Source organism: Lithobates pipiens, unplaced genomic scaffold (genome assembly GCF_037356315.1).
Source record: "Lithobates pipiens isolate NorthernLeopardFrog02 unplaced genomic scaffold, aLitPip1_a1.2 Scaffold_73, whole genome shotgun sequence".
NCBI classification, from domain to species: Eukaryota; Metazoa; Chordata; class Amphibia; order Anura; family Ranidae; genus Lithobates; species Lithobates pipiens.
In genome coordinates, this window is record NW_027507896.1 from 1,234,690 (window position 1) to 1,256,193 (window position 21,504).

Here is a 21,504-nt window from a genome sequence, read left to right on the forward strand (position 1 = left end):
GATCATGGGAAAGGGAGGAATGTTATGAAGGAAGATGGTTGGATGATGGGAAAGGGAGGAATGTTATGAAGGAAGATGGTTGGATGATGGGAAAGGGAGGAAGGTTATGAAGGAAGATGACTGGATGATGGGAAAGGGAGAAAGGTTATGAAGGAAGATGATTGGATCATGGGAAAGGGAGGAATGTTATAAAGGAAGATGGTTGGATGATGGGAAAGGGAGGAAGGTTATGAAGGAAGATGATTGGATGATGGCAAAGGGAGGAAGGTTATGAAAGAAGATGATTTGATGATGGAGGAAGGAGAGTGGTTATGAAGGAAGATGATTGGATGATGGGAAAGGGAGGGTCGTTATGAAGGAAGATGGTTGGATGATGGGGAAGGGAGGAAGTTTATGAAGGAAGATGATTGGATGAAGGAGGAAGGAGGGTGGTTATGAAGGAAGATGATTGGATGATGGGAAAGGGAGGAATGTTATGAAGGAAGATGATCGGATGATGGGAAAGGGAGGAAGGTTATGAATGAATATGATTGGATGATGAGAAAGGTTATGAAGGAAGATGGTTGGATGATGGGACAGGTTATGAAGGAAGATGGTTGGATGATGGGACAGGTTATGAAGGAAGATGGTTGGATGATGGGAAAGGGAGGAAGGTTATGAAGGAAGATGATTGGATGATGGGAAAGGGAGGAAGGTTATGAAGGAAGATGGTTGGATGATGGAGGAAGGAGGATGGTTATGAAGGAAGATGGTTGGATGATGGGAAAGGTTATGAAGGAAGATGATTGGATGATGTGAAAGGTTATGAAGGAAGATGGTTGGATGATGGGTAAGGTTATGAAGGAAGATGATTGGATGATGTGAAAGGTTATGAAGGAAGATGGTTGGATGATGGAGGAAGGAGGGTGGTTATGAAGGAAGATGGTTGGATGATGGGAAAGGTTATGAAGGAAGATGGTTGGATGATGGGGAAGGGAGGAAGGTTATGAAGGAAGATGGTTGGATGATGGGGAAGGGAGGAAGGTTATGAAGGAAGATGACTGGATGATGGGAAAGGGAAGAAGGTTATGAAGGAAGATGACTGGATGATGGGAAAGGGAGAAAGGTTATGAAGGAAGATGATTGGATCATGGGAAAGGGAGGAATGTTATAAAGGAAGATGGTTGGATGATGGGAAAGGGAGAAAGGTTATGAAGGAAGATGGTTGGATGATGGGAAAGGGAGGAATGTTATAAAGGAAGATGGTTGGATGATGGGAAAGGGAGGAAGGTTATGAAGGAAGATGATTGGATGATGGGAAAGGGAGGGTCGTTATGAAGGAAGATGGTTGGATGATGGGGAAGGGAGGAAGGTTATGAAGGAAGATGATTGGATGATGGGAAAGGGAGGAAGGTTATGAAAGAAGATGATTTGATGATGGAGGAAGGAGGGTGGTTATGAAGGAAGATGATTGGATGATGGGAAAGGGAGGGTCGTTATGAAGGAAGATGGTTGGATGATGGGGAAGGGAGGAAGTTTATGAAGGAAGATGATTGGATGAAGGAGGAAGGAGGGTGGTTATGAAGGAAGATGATTGGATGATGGGAAAGGGAGGAATGTTATGAAGGAAGATGATCGGATGATGGGAAAGGGAGGAAGGTTATGAAGGAAGATGATTGGATGATGGGAAAGGGAGGAAGGTTATGAATGAATATGATTGGATGATGAGAAAGGTTATGAAGGAAGATGGTTGGATGATGGGAAAGGGAGGAAGGTTATGAATGAATATGATTGGATGATGAGAAAGGTTATGAAGGAAGATGATTGGATGATGGGAAAGGGAGGAAGGTTATGAATGAATATGATTGGATGATGAGAAAGGTTATGAAGGAAGATGGTTGGATGATGGAGGAAGGAGGGTGGTTATGAAGGAAGATGGTTGGATGATGAGAAAGGTTATGAAGGAAGATGGTTGGATGATGGGACAGGTTATGAAGGAAGATGGTTGGATGATGGGACAGGTTATGAAGGAAGATGGTTGGATGATGGGACAGGTTATGAAGGAAGATGGTTGGATGATGGGAAAGGGAGGAAGGTTATGAAGGAAGATGATTGGATGATGGGAAAGGGAGGAAGGTTATGAAGGAAGATGGTTGGATGATGGAGGAAGGAGGATGGTTATGAAGGAAGATGGTTGGATGATGGGAAAGGTTATGAAGGAAGATGATTGGATGATGTGAAAGGTTATGAAGGAAGATGGTTGGATGATGGGTAAGGTTATGAAGGAAGATGATTGGATGATGTGAAAGGTTATGAAGGAAGATGGTTGGATGATGGGTAAGGTTATGAAGGAAGATGGTTGGATGATGGAGGAAGGAGGGTGGTTATGAAGGAAGATGGTTGGATGATGGGAAAGGTTATGAAGGAAGATGGTTGGATGATGGGGAAGGGAGGAAGGTTATGAAGGAAGATGGTTGGATGGTGGAGGAAGGAGGGTGGTCATGAAGGAAGATGGTTGGATGATGGAGGAAGGAGGGTGGTCATGAAGGAAGATGGTTGGATGATGGAGGAAGGAGGGTGGTCATGAAGGAGGACGATTCATTGATGGGGGTAAATGATGGTGGTTATTATGCAGATGAATTTTCTGATGGGGAAGGGAGGAAGGTTATGAAGGAAGATGGTTGGATGATGGGGAAGGGAGGAAGGTTATGAAGGAAGATGGTTGGATGATGGAGGAAGGAGGGTGGTCATGAAGGAAGATGGTTGGATGATGGGAAAGGGAGGAAGGTTATGAAGGATGATGATTGGATGATGGAGGAAGGAGGAAGGTTATGAAGGAAGATGGTTGGATGATGGAGGAAGGAGGGTGGTCATGAAGGAAGATGGTTGGATGATGGGAAAGGTTATGAAGGAAGATGGTTGGAGTAGGGAGGATAGTTATTGTGGTGGATAACTGAATGATGGGGAAAGGGAGGAAGGTTATGAAGGATGATGATTGGATGATGGAGGAAGGAGGAAGGTTATGAAGGAAGATGGTTGGATGATGGGAAAGGTTATGAAGGAAGATGGTTGGAGTAGGGAGGATAGTTATTGTGGTGGATAACTGAATGATGGGGAAAGGGAGGATGGTTAAGGTGAAAGGTGACTGGATGATAGAAGAGGGAGAATGGTTATGGGGGAAGCTGACTGGATAATGGTGAGGAGAGAATTCTTATGGTGGAGGATGATTGGATGATAACCCTAAGGGACAGTAGTTGGTAGGCTGTGATGGAGAATGATTGGATGATGGAAGAGGGAAATCTGTTATGCGGGAAGGTGATTGGATGCTAGGTATGGGAAGGTGGTGTTTAGAGGAAGATGATTGGATGATGGGGAGGGAGGGTGTTTACAGTGGAGAATGATTCTATATGCCTTGTGTTCCCCTTAATGCATTTATATTGGCTATAATGAATGTTACGGCTACTATAAAATGGATAATATGTTATAGCTTTGTGAATGGACCCAGTGGCTGACCATACCGGCACACCACCTCACACACAATTTGATTCCATAATACGAGAAATGGTCTCCCTCTTCTCATCGGAATTGTCTTCAATCTAGTCAAACGTTCTAATTACACATTGTAAAACAATCGTAGGGATCTGCTGCCTTACATGTCTTAATTTGTAAATGCCTTTAAACATATTATGTGTGCACTTCCTGCCCCTGGTTGTTGGCCCCAAAAGGAGGAGGTGGGAGAGAGTAAGTCTCGGCCACATGTCCTGTCCATGTGGCTAAATCCTGGACCAGAAGAGACTATTATAAACTATTATGGAGGAACTGAAGAGCCAAGTAGATAGACTGACTCTGTGTTCCAGTGCCATACCCAAGTTCCTGCCTGTGAGAAGCTCTGTTGGACAACAGTTGGAGGATCTCCCCCCCTCTCCCTGTCTTGGTTGGAGTCCCTGTCTTGGTTGGAGTTCCAGTCTTGGTTGGAGGCCCTGTCTTGGTTGGAGTCCCAGTCTTGGTTGGAGGCCCTGTCTTGGTTGGAGTCCCTGTCTTGGTTGGAGGCCCTGTCTTGGTTGGAGGTCCAGTATTGGTTGGAGGCCCTGTCTTGGTTGGAGGCCCAGTATTGGTTGGAGGCCCTGTCTTGGTTGGAGTCCCTGTCTTGGTTGGAGTCCCTGTCTTGGTTGGAGGACCTGTCTTGGTTGGAGGCCCTGTCTTGGTTGGAGGCCCTGTCTTGGTTGGAGGACCTGTCTTGGTTGGAGGCCCAGTCTTGGTTGGAGTCCCTGTCTTGGTTGGAGGCCCTGTCTTGGTTGGAGGCCCTGTCTTGGTTGGAGGGCCAGTATTGGTTGGAGGCCTTGTCTTGGTTGGAGGCCCTGTCTTGGTTGGAGGCCCAGTCTTGGTTGGAGTCCCTGTCTTGGTTGGAGGCCCAGTCTTGGTTGGAGGCCCAGTCTTGGTTGGAGGTCCAGTCTTGGTTGGAGGCCCAGTCTTGGTTGGAGTCCCAGTCTTGGTTGGAGGCCCTGTCTTGGTTGGAGGCCCAGTCTTGGTTGGAGGCCCTGTCTTTGTTGGAGGCCCAGTCTTGGTTGGAGTCCCAGTCTTGGTTGGAGGCCCTGTCTTGGTTGGAGGCCCTGTCTTGGTTGGAGGCCCAGTCTTGGTTGGAGGCCCTGTCTTTGTTGGAGGCCCAGTCTTGGTTGGAGGCCTAGTCTTGGTTGGAGGCCCAGTCTTGGTTGGAGGCCCTGTCTTTGTTGGAGGCCCAGTCTTGGTTGGAGGCCTAGTCTTGGTTGGAGGCCTAGTCTTGGTTGGAGGCCCTGTCTTGGTTGGAGGCCCTGTCTTGGTTGGAGAGGTGCTGCCAGCTGTATTATCAAACCCACTCTTCCACTTAGTGAAGGTTCTTCCTTTGTTACCTACAGGTTTAGTGCAATATCCTGTATGTGGAAAGCCATTTTTAATAACCTCCTCTCCCAAAGAGGGCTAAACAATGAATTCCCCCACCTGGTACGTCATCCTTAACTTACAAATAGATAATGCACTCAAAATACCCTCCCACCTGGCTGTGTACTTCTCCCCTCTTTATACCAACCACTTACCTGAGCCTGCCATCCTGAGCCGCTGCTCCACCCGGGATGATCTTTGTGATGAAGATACTGGGGTCATCTCCTACATGTGGGTTATCTGTGCCCCCTGCAATGCTGAACCCCAATCCTGAGTTACCCTGGTAACAGGAATACAAACAGGTAAGGAAGGAGTGCTAGAGAGGCGAGGAATGGCTCCAAGAGGGACAGACGGGCCAGAACCTCACCCTCTCCAGTGTGATCTCTTCATATTCCATTTCTGCTTCTGTACCATTCACCTAAAGAGAGAAAACATGGAAACCATTACTAGAGAATCACCCCAAAGAGCATCTGTGTCACCCTTCAGAAGGAGGAAGACAGACTCCTAGCCCTCTTCCATGCCACCCTGCAGGAGGAGGAGGAAAGACTCCTAGCCCTCTTCCATGCCACCCTACAGGAGGAGGAGGACAGACTCCTAGCCCTCTTCCATGCCACCCTGCAGGAGGAGGAGGAAAGACTCCTGGCCCTCTTCCATGCCACCCTACAGGAGGAGGAGGACAGACTCCTAGCCCTCTTCCATGCCACCCTGCAGGAGGAGGAGGACAGACTCCTAGCCCTCTTCCATGCCACCCTACAGGAGGTGGAGGACAGACTCATGGCCCTCTTCCATGCCACCCTGCAAGAGGAGGAGGACAGACTCCTAGCCCTCTTCCATGCCACCCTGCAGGAGGAGGAGGACAGACTCCTAGCCCTCTTCCATGCCACCCTGCAGGAGGGGGAGGAAAGACTCCTGGCCCTCTTCCATGCCACCCTGCAGGAGGAGGAGGAAAGACTCCTGGCCCTCTTCCATGCCACCCTACAGGAGGAGGAGGACAGACTCCTAGCCCTCTTCCATGCCACCCTGCAGGAGGAGGAGGAAAGACTCCTGGCCCTCTTCCATGCCACCCTACAGGAGGTGGAGGACAGACTCATGGCCCTTTTCCATGCCACCCTGCAGGAGGAGGAGGAAAGACTCCTGGCCCTCTTCCATGCCACCCTACAGGAGGTGGAGGACAGACTCATGGCCCTCTTCCATGCCACCCTGCAGGAGGAGGAGGAGGAAAGACTCCTGGCCCTCTTCCATGCCACCCTACAGGAGGTGGAGGACAGACTCATGGCCCTCTTCCATGCCACCCTGCAGGAGGAGGAGGAAAGACTCCTGGCCCTCTTCCATGCCATCCTGCAGGAGGAGGAAAGACTCCTGGCCCTCTTCCATGCCATCCTGCAGGAGGAGGAGGACAGACTCATGGCCCTCTTCCATGCCATCCTGCAGGAGGAGGAAAGACTCCTGGCCCTCTTCCATGCCATCCTGCAGGAGGAGGAGGACAGACTCATGGCCCTCTTCCATGCCACCCTACAGGAGGAGGAGGACAGACTCATGGCCCTCTTCCATGCCATCCTGCAGGAGGAGGACAGACTCATGGCCCTCTTCCATGCCACCCTACAGGAGGAGAAGGACAGACTCGTAGCCCTCTTCCATGCCATCCTGCAGGAGGAGGACAGACTCATGGCCCTCTTCCATGCCACCCTACAGGAGGAGAAGGACAGACTCCTAGCCCTCTTCCATGCCACCCTGCAGCAGGAGGAGGACAGACTCATGGCCCTCTTCCATGCCACCCTACAGGAGGAGAAGGACAGACTCGTAGCCCTCTTCCATGCCACCCTACAGGAGGAGAAGGAGGACAGATTCATGGCCCTCTTCCATGTCACCCTACAGGAGGAGGAGGACAGACTCATAGCCCTCTTCCATGCCACCCTACAGGAGGAGAAGGACAGACTCGTAGCCCTCTTCCATGCCACCCTGCAGGAGGAGAAGGACAGACTCGTAGCCCTCTTCCATGCCACCCTACAGGAGGAGAAGGAGGACAGATTCATGGCCCTCTTCCATGTCACCCTACAGGAGGAGGAGGACAGACTCATAGCCCTCTTCCATGCCACCCTACAGGAGGAGAAGGACAGACTCGTAGCCCTCTTCCATGCCACCCTGCAGCAGGAGGAGGACAGACTCATGGCCCTTTTCCATGCCACCCTACAGGAGGAGAAGGACAGACTCGTAGCCCTCTTCCATGCCACCCTACAGGAGGAGAAGGAGGACAGATTCATGGCCCTCTTCCATGTCACCCTACAGGAGGAGGAGGACAGACTCATAGCCCTCTTCCATGCCACCCTACAGGAGGAGAAGGACAGACTCGTAGCCCTCTTCCATGCCACCCTGCAGCAGGAGGAGGACAGACTCGTAGCCCTCTTCCATGCCACCCTACAGGAGAAGGACAGACTCGTAGCCCTCTTCCATGCCACCCTGCAGCAGGAGGAGGACAGACTCATGGCCCTTTTCCATGCCACCCTACAGGAGGAGAAGGACAGACTCGTAGCCCTCTTCCATGCCACCCTACAGGAGGAGAAGGAGGACAGATTCATGGCCCTCTTCCATGTCACCCTACAGGAGGAGGAGGACAGACTCATAGCCCTCTTCCATGCCACCCTACAGGAGGAGGAGGACAGACTCGTAGCCCTCTTCCATGCCACCCTGCAGCAGGAGGAGGACAGACTCATGGCCCTTTTCCATGCCACCCTACAGGAGAAGGACAGACTCGTAGCCCTCTTCCATGCCACCCTACAGGAGGAGAAGGAGGACAGATTCATGGCCCTCTTCCATGTCACCCTACAGGAGGAGGACAGACTCATAGCCCTCTTCCATGCCACCCTGCAGGAGGGGGAGGACAGACTCTTAGACTCCTTCTGTCACTGTGTCACCCTGCAGGAGGAGGAGGAGGGCAGACTCATAGCTCTCTTGTCACCCTGCAGGAGGAGGAGGAGGGGGGACAGACTCGTAGACCCTTTCTGTCACCGTGTCACCCTGCAGGAGGAGGAGGACAGACTCCTAGCTCTCTTCTCTCAACCTGCAGGAGGAGGAGGGTAGACTCCTAGCTCTCTTCTGTCACCCTGCAGGAGGAGGAGGGTAGACTCCTAGCTCTCTTCTGTCACCCTGCAGGAGGAGGAGGATAGACTCATAGCTCTCTTCTGTCACTGTGTCACCCTGCAGGAGGAGGAGGACAGACTCCTAGCTCTCTTCTCTCAACCTGCAGGAGGAGGAGGGTAGACTCCTAGCTCTCTTCTGTCACCCTGCAGGAGGAGGAGGGTAGACTCCTAGCTCTCTTCTGTCACCCTGCAGGAGGAGGAGGATAGACTCATAGCCCTCTTCTGTCACTGTGTCACCCTGCAGGAGGAGGAGGACAGACTCCTAGCTCTCTTCTCTCACCCTGCAGGAGGAGGAGGAGGGTAGACTCCTAGCTCTCTTCTGTCACCCTGCAGGAGGAGGAGGGTAGACTCCTAGCTCTCTTCTGTCACCCTGCAGGAGGAGGAGGGTAGACTCCTAGCTCTCTTCTGTCACCCTGCAGGAGGAGGAGGATAGACTCCTAGCTCTCTTCTGTCACCCTGCAGGAGGAGGAGGGTAGACTCCTAGCTCTCTTCTGTCACCCTACAGGAGGAGGAGGACAGACTCATAGCCCTCTTCCATGCCACCCTGCAGGAGGGGGAGGACAGACTCTTAGACCCCTTCTGTCACCGTGTCACCCTGCAGGAGGAGGAGGAAAGACTCCTGGCCCTCTTCCATGCCATCCTGCAGGAGGAGGAAAGACTCCTGGCCCTCTTCCATGCCATCCTGCAGGAGGAGGAGGACAGACTCATGGCCCTCTTCCATGCCACCCTACAGGAGGTGGAGGACAGACTCATGGCCCTCTTCCATGCCACCCTGCAGGAGGAGGAGGAAAGACTCCTGGCCCTCTTCCATGCCATCCTGCAGGAGGAGGAAAGACTCCTGGCCCTCTTCCATGCCATCCTGCAGGAGGAGGAGGACAGACTCATGGCCCTCTTCCATGCCACCCTACAGGAGGAGGAGGACAGACTCATGGCCCTCTTCCATGCCATCCTGCAGGAGGAGGACAGACTCATGGCCCTCTTCCATGCCACCCTACAGGAGGAGAAGGACAAACTCGTAGCCCTCTTCCATGCCATCCTGCAGGAGGAGGACAGACTCATGGCCCTCTTCCATGCCACCCTACAGGAGGAGAAGGACAGACTCGTAGCCCTCTTCCATGCCACCCTACAGGAGGAGAAGGAGGACAGATTCATGGCCCTCTTCCATGTCACCCTACAGGAGGAGGAGGACAGACTCATAGCCCTCTTCCATGCCACCCTGCAGGAGGGGGAGGACAGACTCTTAGACTCCTTCTGTCACTGTGTCACCCTGCAGGAGGAGGAGGAGGGCAGACTCATAGCTCTCTTGTCACCCTGCAGGAGGAGGAGGAGGGGGGGCAGACTCGTAGACCCTTTCTGTCACCGTGTCACCCTGCAGGAGGAGGAGGACAGACTCCTAGCTCTCTTCTCTCAACCTGCAGGAGGAGGAGGGTAGACTCCTAGCTCTCTTCTGTCACCCTGCAGGAGGAGGAGGGTAGACTCCTAGCTCTCTTCTGTCACCCTGCAGGAGGAGGAGGATAGACTCATAGCCCTCTTCTGTCACTGTGTCACCCTGCAGGAGGAGGAGGATAGACTCATAGCCCTCTTCTGTCACTGTGTCACCCTGCAGGAGGAGGAGGACAGACTCCTAGCTCTCTTCTCTCACCCTGCAGGAGGAGGAGGAGGGTAGACTCCTAGCTCTCTTCTGTCACCCTGCAGGAGGAGGAGGGTAGACTCCTAGCTCTCTTCTGTCACCCTGCAGGAGGAGGAGGGTAGACTCCTAGCTCTCTTCTGTCACCCTGCAGGAGGAGGAGGAGGGGGGGACAGACTCGTAGACCCCTTCTGTCACTGTGTCACCCTGCAGGAGGAGGAGGGTAGACTCCTAGCTCTCTTCTGTCACCCTGCAGGAGGAGGAGGACAGACTCATAGCCCTCTTCTGTCACAGAGTCACCCTGCAGGAGGAGGAGGACAGACTCCTAGCTCTCTTCTCTCACCCTGCAGGAGGAGGAGGGTAGACTCCTAGCTCTCTTCTGTCACCCTGCAGGAGGAGGAGGGTAGACTCCTAGCTCTCTTCTGTCACCCTGCAGGAGGAGGAGGGTAGACTCCTAGCTCTCTTCTGTCACAATACAGGAGGAGGAGGACAGACTCATAGCCCTCTTCCATGCCACCCTGCAGGAGGGGGAGGACAGACTCTTAGACCCCTTCTGTCACCGTGTCACCCTGCAGGAGGAGGAGGAGGAGGACAGACTCATAGCTCTCTTGTCACCCTGCAGGAGGAGGAGGAGGGGGGGACAGACTCGTAGACCCCTTCTGTCACTGTGTCACCCTGCAGGAGGAGGAGGGTAGACTCCTAGCTCTCTTCTGTCACCCTGCAGGAGGAGGAGGACAGACTCATAGCCCTCTTCTGTCACAGAGTCACCCTGCAGGAGGAGGAGGACAGACTCCTAGCTCTCTTCTGTCACCCTGCAGGAGGAGGAGGACAGACTCATAGCCCTCTTCTGTCACAGAGTCACCCTGCAGGAGGAGGAGGACAGACTCCTAGCTCTCTTCTGTCACCCTACAGGAGGAGGAGGGTAGACTCCTAGCTCTCTTCTGTCACCCTGCAGGAGGAGTAGGGTAGACTCCTAGCCCTCTTCTGTCACCCTACAGGAGGAGGAGGGCAGACTCCTAGCTCTCTTCTCTCACCCTGCAGGAGGAGGGTAGACTCCTAGCCCTCTTCTGTCACCCTGCAGGAGGAGGAGGGTAGACTCCTAGCTCTCTTCTCTCACCCTGCAGGAGGAGGGTAGACTCCTAGCCCTCTTCTGTCACCCTGCAGGAGGAGGAGGGTAGACTCCTAGCTCTCTTCTGTCACCCTGCAGGAGGAGGAGGACAGACTCATAGCCCTCTTCTGTCACTGTGTCACCCTGCAGGAGGAGGAGGGTAGACTCCTAGCCCTCTTTTGTCACAGAGTCACCCTGCAGGAGGAGGAGGACAGACTCCTAGCTCTCTTCTGTCACCCTGCAGGAGGAGGAGGATAGACTCATAGCCCTCTTCTGTCACTGTGTCACCCTGCAGGAGGAGGAGGGTAGACTCCTAGCCCTCTTCTGTCACCCTACAGGAGGAGGAGGGTAGACTCCTAGCTCTCTTCTGTCACCCTGCAGGAGGAGTAGGGTAGACTCCTAGCCCTCTTCTGTCACCCTACAGGAGGAGGAGGACAGACTCCTAGCTCTCTTCTCTCACCCTGCAGGAGGAGGGTAGACTCCTAGCCCTCTTCTGTCACCCTGCAGGAGGAGGAGGGTAGACTCCTAGCTCTCTTCTGTCACCCTGCAGGAGGAGGAGGACAGACTCATAGCCCTCTTTTGTCACAGAGTCACCCTGCAGGAGGAGGAGGACAGACTCCTAGCTCTCTTCTGTCACCCTGCAGGAGGAGGAGGATAGACTCATAGCCCTCTTCTGTCACTGTGTCACCCTGCAGGAGGAGGAGGGCAGACTCCTAGCTCTCTTCTGTCACCCTGCAGGAGGAGGAGGGTAGACTCCTAGCTCTCTTCTGTCACCCTGCAGGAGGAGGGTAGACTCCTAGCCCTCTTCTGTCACCCTACAGGAGGAGGAGGGCAGACTCCTAGCTCTCTTCTGTCACCCTACAGGAGGAGGAGGGCAGACTCCTAGCTCTCTTCTGTCACCCTGCAGGAGGAGGGTAGACTCCTAGCCCTCTTCTGTCACCCTACAGGAGGAGGAGGGCAGACTCCTAGCTCTCTTCTGTCACCCTACAGGAGGAGGAGGGCAGACTCCTAGCTCTCTTCTGTCACCCTACAGGAGGAGGAGGGCAGACTCCTAGCTCTCTTCTGTCACCCTGCAGGAGGAGGAGGGTAGACTCCTAGCTCTCTTCTGTCACCCTGCAGGAGGAGGGTAGACTCCTAGCCCTCTTCTGTCACCCTACAGGAGGAGGAGGGCAGACTCCTAGCTCTCTTCTGTCACCCTGCAGGAGGAGGAGGATAGACTCCTAGCTCTCTTCTGTCCCCCTGCAGGAGGAGGAGGGTAGACTCCTAGCTCTCTTCTGTCCCCCTGCAGGAGGAGGAGGGTAGACTCCTAGCCCTCTTCTGTCACCCTGCAGGAGGAGGAGGGTAGACTCCTAGCTCTCTTCTGTCACCCTGCAGGAGGAGGAGGGTAGACTCCTAGCTCTCTTCTGTCACCCTGCAGGAGGAGGGTAGACTCCTAGCCCTCTTCTGTCACCCTACAGGAGGAGGAGGGCAGACTCCTAGCTCTCTTCTGTCACCCTGCAGGAGGAGGAGGGTAGACTCCTAGCTCTCTTCTGTCACCCTACAGGAGGAGGAGGGTATACTCCTAGCCCTCTTCTGTCACCCTGCAGGAGGAGGAGGGTAGACTCCTAGCTCTCTTCTGTCCCCCTGCAGGAGGAGGAGGGTAGACTCCTAGCTCTCTTCTGTCACCCTGCAGGAGGAGGAGGATAGACTCATAGCCCTCTTCTGTCACTGTGTCACCCTGCAGGAGGAGGAGGGTAGACTCCTAGCCCTCTTCTGTCACCCTACAGGAGGAGGAGGGTAGACTCCTAGCTCTCTTCTGTCACCCTGCAGGAGAAGTAGGGTAGACTCCTAGCCCTCTTCTGTCACCCTACAGGAGGAGGAGGGTAGACTCCTAGCTCTCTTCTCTCACCCTGCAGGAGGAGGGTAGACTCCTAGCCCTCTTCTGTCACCCTGCAGGAGGAGGAGGGTAGACTCCTAGCTCTCTTCTGTCACCCTGCAGGAGGAGGAGGACAGACTCATAGCCCTCTTTTGTCACAGAGTCACCCTGCAGGAGGAGGAGGACAGACTCCTAGCTCTCTTCTGTCACCCTGCAGGAGGAGGAGGATAGACTCATAGCCCTCTTCTGTCACTGTGTCACCCTGCAGGAGGAGGAGGGCAGACTCCTAGCTCTCTTCTGTCACCCTGCAGGAGGAGGAGGGTAGACTCCTAGCTCTCTTCTGTCACCCTGCAGGAGGAGGGTAGACTCCTAGCCCTCTTCTGTCACCCTACAGGAGGAGGAGGACAGACTCCTAGCTCTCTTCTCTCACCCTGCAGGAGGAGGGTAGACTCCTAGCCCTCTTCTGTCACCCTGCAGGAGGAGGAGGGTAGACTCCTAGCTCTCTTCTGTCACCCTGCAGGAGGAGGAGGACAGACTCATAGCCCTCTTTTGTCACAGAGTCACCCTGCAGGAGGAGGAGGACAGACTCCTAGCTCTCTTCTGTCACCCTGCAGGAGGAGGAGGATAGACTCATAGCCCTCTTCTGTCACTGTGTCACCCTGCAGGAGGAGGAGGGCAGACTCCTAGCTCTCTTCTGTCACCCTGCAGGAGGAGGAGGGTAGACTCCTAGCTCTCTTCTGTCACCCTGCAGGAGGAGGGTAGACTCCTAGCCCTCTTCTGTCACCCTACAGGAGGAGGAGGGCAGACTCCTAGCTCTCTTCTGTCACCCTACAGGAGGAGGAGGGCAGACTCCTAGCTCTCTTCTGTCACCCTGCAGGAGGAGGGTAGACTCCTAGCCCTCTTCTGTCACCCTACAGGAGGAGGAGGGCAGACTCCTAGCTCTCTTCTGTCACCCTACAGGAGGAGGAGGGCAGACTCCTAGCTCTCTTCTGTCACCCTGCAGGAGGAGGAGGGTAGACTCCTAGCTCTCTTCTGTCACCCTGCAGGAGGAGGGTAGACTCCTAGCCCTCTTCTGTCACCCTACAGGAGGAGGAGGGCAGACTCCTAGCTCTCTTCTGTCACCCTACAGGAGGAGGAGGATAGACTCCTAGCTCTCTTCTGTCACCCTGCAGGAGGAGGAGGGTAGACTCCTAGCTCTCTTCTGTCACCCTGCAGGAGGAGGGTAGACTCCTAGCCCTCTTCTGTCACCCTACAGGAGGAGGAGGGTAGACTCCTAGCTCTCTTCTGTCACCCTGCAGGAGGAGGAGGATAGACTCCTAGCTCTCTTCTGTCCCCCTGCAGGAGGAGGAGGGTAGACTCCTAGCTCTCTTCTGTCACCCTACAGGAGGAGGAGGGCAGACTCCTAGCTCTCTTCTGTCACCCTGCAGGAGGAGGAGGGTAGACTCCTAGCTCTCTTCTGTCACCCTGCAGGAGGAGGGTAGACTCCTAGCCCTCTTCTGTCACCCTACAGGAGGAGGAGGACAGACTCCTAGCTCTCTTCTGTCACCCTGCAGGAGGAGGAGGATAGACTCCTAGCTCTCTTCTGTCCCCCTGCAGGAGGAGGAGGGTAGACTCCTAGCTCTCTTCTGTCCCCCTGCAGGAGGAGGAGGGTAGACTCCTAGCCCTCTTCTGTCACCCTGCAGGAGGAGGAGGGTAGACTCCTAGCTCTCTTCTGTCACCCTGCAGGAGGAGGAGGGTAGACTCCTAGCTCTCTTCTGTCACCCTGCAGGAGGAGGGTAGACTCCTAGCCCTCTTCTGTCACCCTACAGGAGGAGGAGGGCAGACTCCTAGCTCTCTTCTGTCACCCTGCAGGAGGAGGAGGGTAGACTCCTAGCTCTCTTCTGTCACCCTACAGGAGGAGGAGGGTATACTCCTAGCCCTCTTCTGTCACCCTGCAGGAGGAGGAGGGTAGACTCCTAGCTCTCTTCTGTCCCCCTGCAGGAGGAGGAGGGTAGACTCCTAGCTCTCTTCTGTCACCCTGCAGGAGGAGGAGGATAGACTCATAGCCCTCTTCTGTCACTGTGTCACCCTGCAGGAGGAGGAGGGTAGACTCCTAGCCCTCTTCTGTCACCCTACAGGAGGAGGAGGGTAGACTCCTAGCTCTCTTCTGTCACCCTGCAGGAGAAGTAGGGTAGACTCCTAGCCCTCTTCTGTCACCCTACAGGAGGAGGAGGGTAGACTCCTAGCTCTCTTCTCTCACCCTGCAGGAGGAGGGTAGACTCCTAGCCCTCTTCTGTCACCCTGCAGGAGGAGGAGGACAGACTCATAGCCCTCTTTTGTCACAGAGTCACCCTGCAGGAGGAGGAGGACAGACTCCTAGCTCTCTTCTGTCACCCTGCAGGAGGAGGAGGATAGACTCATAGCCCTCTTCTGTCACTGTGTCACCCTGCAGGAGGAGGAGGGCAGACTCCTAGCTCTCTTCTGTCACCCTGCAGGAGGAGGAGGGTAGACTCCTAGCTCTCTTCTGTCACCCTGCAGGAGGAGGGTAGACTCCTAGCCCTCTTCTGTCACCCTACAGGAGGAGGAGGGCAGACTCCTAGCTCTCTTCTGTCACCCTACAGGAGGAGGAGGACAGACTCCTAGCCCTCTTCTGTCACCCTACAGGAGGAGGAGGGCAGACTCCTAGCTCTCTTCTGTCACCCTACAGGAGGAGGAGGGCAGACTCCTAGCTCTCTTCTGTCACCCTGCAGGAGGAGGAGGGTAGACTCCTAGCTCTCTTCTGTCACCCTGCAGGAGGAGGGTAGACTCCTAGCCCTCTTCTGTCACCCTACAGGAGGAGGAGGGCAGACTCCTAGCCCTCTTCTGTCACCCTACAGGAGGAGGAGGGCAGACTCCTAGCTCTCTTCTGTCACCCTGCAGGAGGAGGAGGATAGACTCCTAGCTCTCTTCTGTCCCCCTGCAGGAGGAGGAGGGTAGACTCCTAGCTCTCTTCTGTCCCCCTGCAGGAGGAGGAGGGTAGACTCCTAGCTCTCTTCTGTCCCCCTGCAGGAGGAGGAGGGTAGACTCCTAGCTCTCTTCTGTCCCCCTGCAGGAGGAGGAGGGTAGACTCCTAGCTCTCTTCTGTCACCCTGCAGGAGGAGGAGGGTAGACTCCTAGCCCTCTTCTGTCCCCCTGCAGGAGGAGGAGGGTAGACTCCTAGCTCTCTTCTGTCCCCCTGCAGGAGGAGGAGGGTAGACTCCTAGCCCTCTTCTGTCACCCTACAGGAGGAGGAGGGCAGACTCCTAGCTCTCTTCTGTCACCCTGCAGGAGGAGGAGGACAGACTCCTAGCTCTCTTCTGTCCCCCTGCAGGAGGAGGAGGGTAGACTCCTAGCTCTCTTCTGTCACCCTGCAGGAGGAGGAGGGTAGACTCCTAGCTCTCTTCTGTCACCCTGCAGGAGGAGGAGGGTAGACTCCTAGCTCTCTTCTGTCACCCTGCAGTGGGAAGGATAGCCTCATGGGGGGGGGGGGTTCTCATGGTAGGTAGGTCAGTATTGGGATGCTGGAGGAGGAACAGACATTACTTACGTATGCTGGTGCTTCGAGTGTGTCAGTATTTACAATCACAGGAGGGGAACTGGCCTGTGGAAGAAAAGAAAATACATTAATTATGTTCTGAAATGAACAATCACAGCTCAGCTTTCAGAAACTTAGCATATCGTTTATATATACAGTACATGTGAGAAATAGTTTGTGAACCCCAAGGAACTTTTTTGGTTTTGGCAAGAACAGCCTCTGAAATGTGACTCCACATCTACATCTGTATGCTGTCCTCAATGTTGGAATGGGATCTGTTGGGCATTGTTGATGTTCTCTTGTATGTACCAGCATTGGGGATGATGTTGGAGATGATGGGATCTGTTGGGCATTGTTCATGTTCTCTTGTATGGACCAGCATTGGGGATGATGTTGGAGATGGTGGGATCTGTTGGGCATTGTTCATGTTCTCTTGTATGTATCAGCATTGGGGATGATGTTGGAGATGGTGGGATCTGTTGGGCATTGTTCATGTTCTCTTGTATGTATCAGCATTGGGGATGATGTTGGAGATGGTGGGATCTGTTGGGCATTGTTCATGTTCTCTTGTATGTATCAGCATTGGGGATGATGCTGGAGATGGTGGGATCTGTTAGGCATTGTTCATGTTCTCTTGTATGTACCAGCATTGGGAATGATGTTGGAGATGGTGGGATCTGTTGGGCATTGTTGATGTTCTCTTGTATGTACCAGCATTGGGGATGATGTTGGAGAAGATGGGATGAGGGATCTGTTGGGCATTGTTCATGTTCTCTTGTATGTATCAGCATTGGGGATGATGTTGGAGATGGTGGGATCTGTTAGGCATTGTTCATGTTCTCTTGTATGTACCAGCATTGGGGGTGATGTTGGAGATGATGGGATCTGTTGGGCATTGTTCATGTTCTCTTGTATGTACCAGCATTGGGGATGATGTTGGAGATGGTGGGATCTGTTGGGCATTGTTCATGTTCTCTTGTATGGACCAGCATTGGGGATGATGTTGGAGATGATGGGATCTGTTGGGCATTGTTCATGTTCTCTTGTATGTACCAGCATTGGGGATGATGTTGGAGATGATGGGATCTGTTGGGCATTGTTCATGTTCTCTTGTATGTATCAGCATTGGGGATGATGTTGGAGATGGTGGGATCTGTTGGGCATTGTTCATGTTCTCTTGTATGGACCAGCATTGGGGATGATGTTGGAGATGATGGGATCTGTTGGGCATTGTTCATGTTCTCTTGTATGTATCAGCATTGGGGATGATGTTGGAGAAGATGGGATGAGGGATCTGTTGGGCATTGTTCATGTTCTCTTGTATGTACCAGCATTGGGGGTGATGTTGGAGATGATGGGATCTGTTGGGCATTGTTCATGTTCTCTTGTATGTACCAGCATTGAGGATGATGTTGGAGAAGATGGGATGAGGGATCTGTTGGGCACTATTCATGTTCTCTTGTATGTACCAGCATTGGGGATGATGTTGGAGAAGATGGGATGAGGGATCTGTTGGGCACTGTTCATGTTCTCTTGTATGTATCAGCATTGGGGGTGATGTTGGAGATGGTGGGATCTGTTAGGCATTGTTGATGTTCTCTTGTATGTATCAGCATTGGGGATGATGTTGGAGATGATGGGATCTGTTGGGCATTGTTCATGTTCTCTTGTATGTATCAGCATTGAGGATGATGTTGGAGAAGATGGGATGAGGGATCTGTTGGGCACTGTTCATGTTCTCTTGTATGTATCAGCATTGGGGGTGATGTTGGAGATGGTGGGATCTGTTAGGCATTGTTGATGTTCTCTTGTATGTATCAGCATTGGGGAAGATGTTGGAGATGGTGGGATCTGTTGGGCATTGTTCATGTTCTCTTGTATGTATCAGCATTGGGGATGATGTTGGAGAAGATGGGATGAGGGATCTGTTGGGCATTGTTCATGTTCTCTTGTATGGACCAGCATTGGGGATGATGTTGGAGATGATGGGATCTGTTGGGCATTGTTGATGTTCTCTTGTATGTACCAGCATTGAGGATGATGTTGGAGATGATGGGATCTGTTGGGCATTGTTGATGTTCTCTTGTATGTACCAGCATTGAGGATGATGTTGGAGATGAGGGATCTGTTAGGCATTGTTCATGTTCTCTTGTATGGACCAGCACTGGGGAAGATGTTGGAGATGGTGGGATCTGTTGGGCACTGTTCATGTTCTCTTGTATGTATCAGCATTGGGGGTGATGTTGGAGATGGTGGGATCTGTTAGGCATTGTTGATGTTCTCTTGTATGTATCAGCATTGAGGATGATGTTGGAGAAGATGGGATGAGGGATCTGTTGGGCATTGTTGATGTTCTCTTGTATGTATCAGCATTGAGGATGATGTTGGAGAAGATGGGATGAGGGATCTGTTGGGCATTGTTGATGTTCTCTTGTATATATCAGCATTGGGGGTGATGTTGGAGATGGTGGGATCTGTTAGGCATTGTTGATGTTCTCTTGTATGTATCAGCATTGGGGGTGATGTTGGAGATGATGGGATCTGTTGGGCATTGTTGATGTTCTCTTGTATGTACCAGCATTGGGGATGATGTTGGAGATGGTGGGATCTGTTGGGCATTGTTGATGTTCTCTTGTATGTATCAGCATTGAGGATGATGTTGGAGAAGATGGGATGAGGGATCTGTTGGGCATTGTTGATGTTCTCTTGTATGTATCAGCATTGGGGATGATGTTGGAGATGGTGGGATCTGTTAGGCATTGTTCATGTTCTCTTGTATGTATCAGCATTGAGGATGATGTTGGAGAAGATGGGATGAGGGATCTGTTGGGCACTGTTCATGTTCTCTTGTATGTATCAGCATTGGAGATGATGGGATCTGTTGGGCATTGTTGATGTTCTCTTGTATGTACCAGCATTGGGGATGATGTTGGAGATGGTGGGATCTGTTAGGCATTGTTGATGTTCTCTTGTATGTACCAGCATTGGGGATAATGTTGGAGAAGATGGGATGAGGGATCTGTTGGGCACTGTTCATGTTCTCTTGTATGTACCAGGATTGAGGATGATGTTGGAGATGGTGGGATCTGTTGGGCATTGTTGATGTTCTCTTGTATATACCAGCATTGGGGATGATGTTGGAGATGGTGGGATCTGTTAGGCCGCGTACACACGCGCGGACTGTTGGCCCAACCTTGTCCGCTGAACAGTGTTTGGGCGGACAGTCCGCTCGTGTGTGGGCTTTCAGCGGACAGTTTCAGCGGACAGTTGGACGGACAAGGTTTTACGGAAATTCCGAAAAACTGTCCGCTGAAACCTTGTTTCAACGAACAGTCCGCCCGTGTGTAGGCTTGTTCGTCAAACTAAGTTCCGCGCATGCTCAGAAAGGATTTTCAAGCCGAAAGTTATAATGCAGTGTATAGGACGTCGTATTTTGCGTCCCGTCGTACGTGCCGTTCACGTCATCGCGCACGGTTTCAGCAAACTGTTCGTTCGTCGTGTGTGGCCATGTCCGTCCATGCTAAGTTTGAGCGGACTATTCGCTCAAACTGTTGGACGGACAAAGTTGGGCCAACAGTCCGCGCGTGTGTACGCGGCCTTAGGCATTGTTCATGTTCTCTTGTATGTATCAGCATTGAGGATGATGTTGGAGAAGATGGGATGAGGGATCTGTTGGGCACTGTTCATGTTCTCTTGTATGTATCAGCATTGGGGATGGTGGGATCTGTTAGGCATTGTTGATGTTCTCTTGTATGGACCAGCATTGGGGATGATGTTGGAGATGGTGGGATCTGTTGGGCATTGTTCATGTTCTCTTGTATGGACCAGCATTGGGGATGATGTTGGAGATGGTGGGATCTGTTAGGCATTGTTCATGTTCTCTTGTATGGACCAGCATTGGGGTGATGCTGGAGATGGTGGGATCTGTTAGGCATTGTTGATGTTCTCTTGTATGGACCAGCATTGGGGATGATGTTGGAGATGGTGGGATCTGTTGGGCATTGTTCATGTTCTCTTGTATGGACCAGCATTGGGGAAGATGTTGGAGATGGTGGGATCTGTTGGGCATTGTTCATGTTCTCTTGTATGTATCAGCATTGGGGATGATGTTGGAGAAGATGGGATGAGGGATCTGTTGGGCATTGTTCATGTTCTCTTGTATGGACCAGCATTGGGGATGATGTTGGAGATGGTGGGATCTGTTAGGCATTGTTGATGTTCTCTTGTATGTACCAGGATTGAGGATGATGTTGGAGATGGTGGGATCTGTTGGGCATTGTTCATGTTCTCTTGTATGTATCAGCATTGGGGATGATGTTGGAGATGGTGGGATCTGTTAGGCATTGTTGATGTTCTCTTGTATGTACCAGGATTGAGGATGATGTTGGAGATGGTGGGATCTGTTGGGCATTGTTCATGTTCTCTTGTATGTATCAGCATTGGGGATGATGTTGGAGATGGTGGGATCTGTTAGGCATTATTGATGTTCTCTTGTATGGACCAGCATTGAGGATGATGTTGGAGATGATGGGATCTGTTAGGCATTGTTGATGTTCTCTTGTATGGACCAGCATTGGGGATGATGTTGGAGATGGTGGGATCTGTTGGGCATTGTTCATGTTCTCTTGTATGGACCAGCATTGGGGATGATGTTGGAGATGGTGGGATCTGTTAGGCATTGTTCATGTTCTCTTGTATGGACCAGCATTGGGGGTGATGCTGGAGATGGTGGGATCTGTTAGGCATTGTTCATGTTCTCTTGTATGTATCAGCATTGAGGATGATGTTGGAGAAGATGGGATGAGGGATCTGTTGGGCACTGTTCATGTTCTCTTGTATGTATCAGCATTGGGGATGATGTTGGAGATGGTGGGATCTGTTGGGCATTGTTCATGTTCTCTTGTATGTACCAGCATTGGGGATGATGTTGGAGATGATGGGATCTGTTAGGCATTGTTCATGTTCTCTTGTATGTATCAGCATTGGGGATGATGTTGGAGATGGTGGGATCTGTTGGGCATTGTTCATGTTCTCTTGTATGTACCAGCATTGGGGATGATGTTGGAGATGGTGGGATCTGTTAGGCATTGTTCATGTTCTCTTGTATGGACCAGCATTGAGGATGATGTTGGAGATGATGGGATCTGTTAGGCATTGTTCATGTTCTCTTGTATGGACCAGCATTGGGGGTGATGCTGGAGATGGTGGGATCTGTTAGGCATTGTTCATGTTCTCTTGTATGGACCAGTATTGGGGAAGATGTTGGAGAAGATGGGATGAGGGATCTGTTGGGCATTGTTCATGTTCTCTTGTATGTATCAGCATTGAGGATGATGTTGGAGATGGTGGGAT

General features: G+C 52.3%; 1 protein-coding gene across 1 annotated transcript in view; it reads right to left on the bottom strand.

Annotated features, from left to right (window-relative positions):
• The window catches only part of LOC143959408 (disks large homolog 4-like), a gene marked incomplete in the record, with an annotated part of 327,564 nt that overhangs the window by 61,059 nt on the left and 245,001 nt on the right, over positions 1–21,504 (bottom strand). Inside the window, 3 exon segments of the mRNA XM_077468048.1 lie at positions 5,049–5,173; positions 5,261–5,311; positions 16,165–16,218. Coding sequence (XP_077324174.1) covers positions 5,049–5,173; positions 5,261–5,311; positions 16,165–16,218 — 230 coding nt within the window.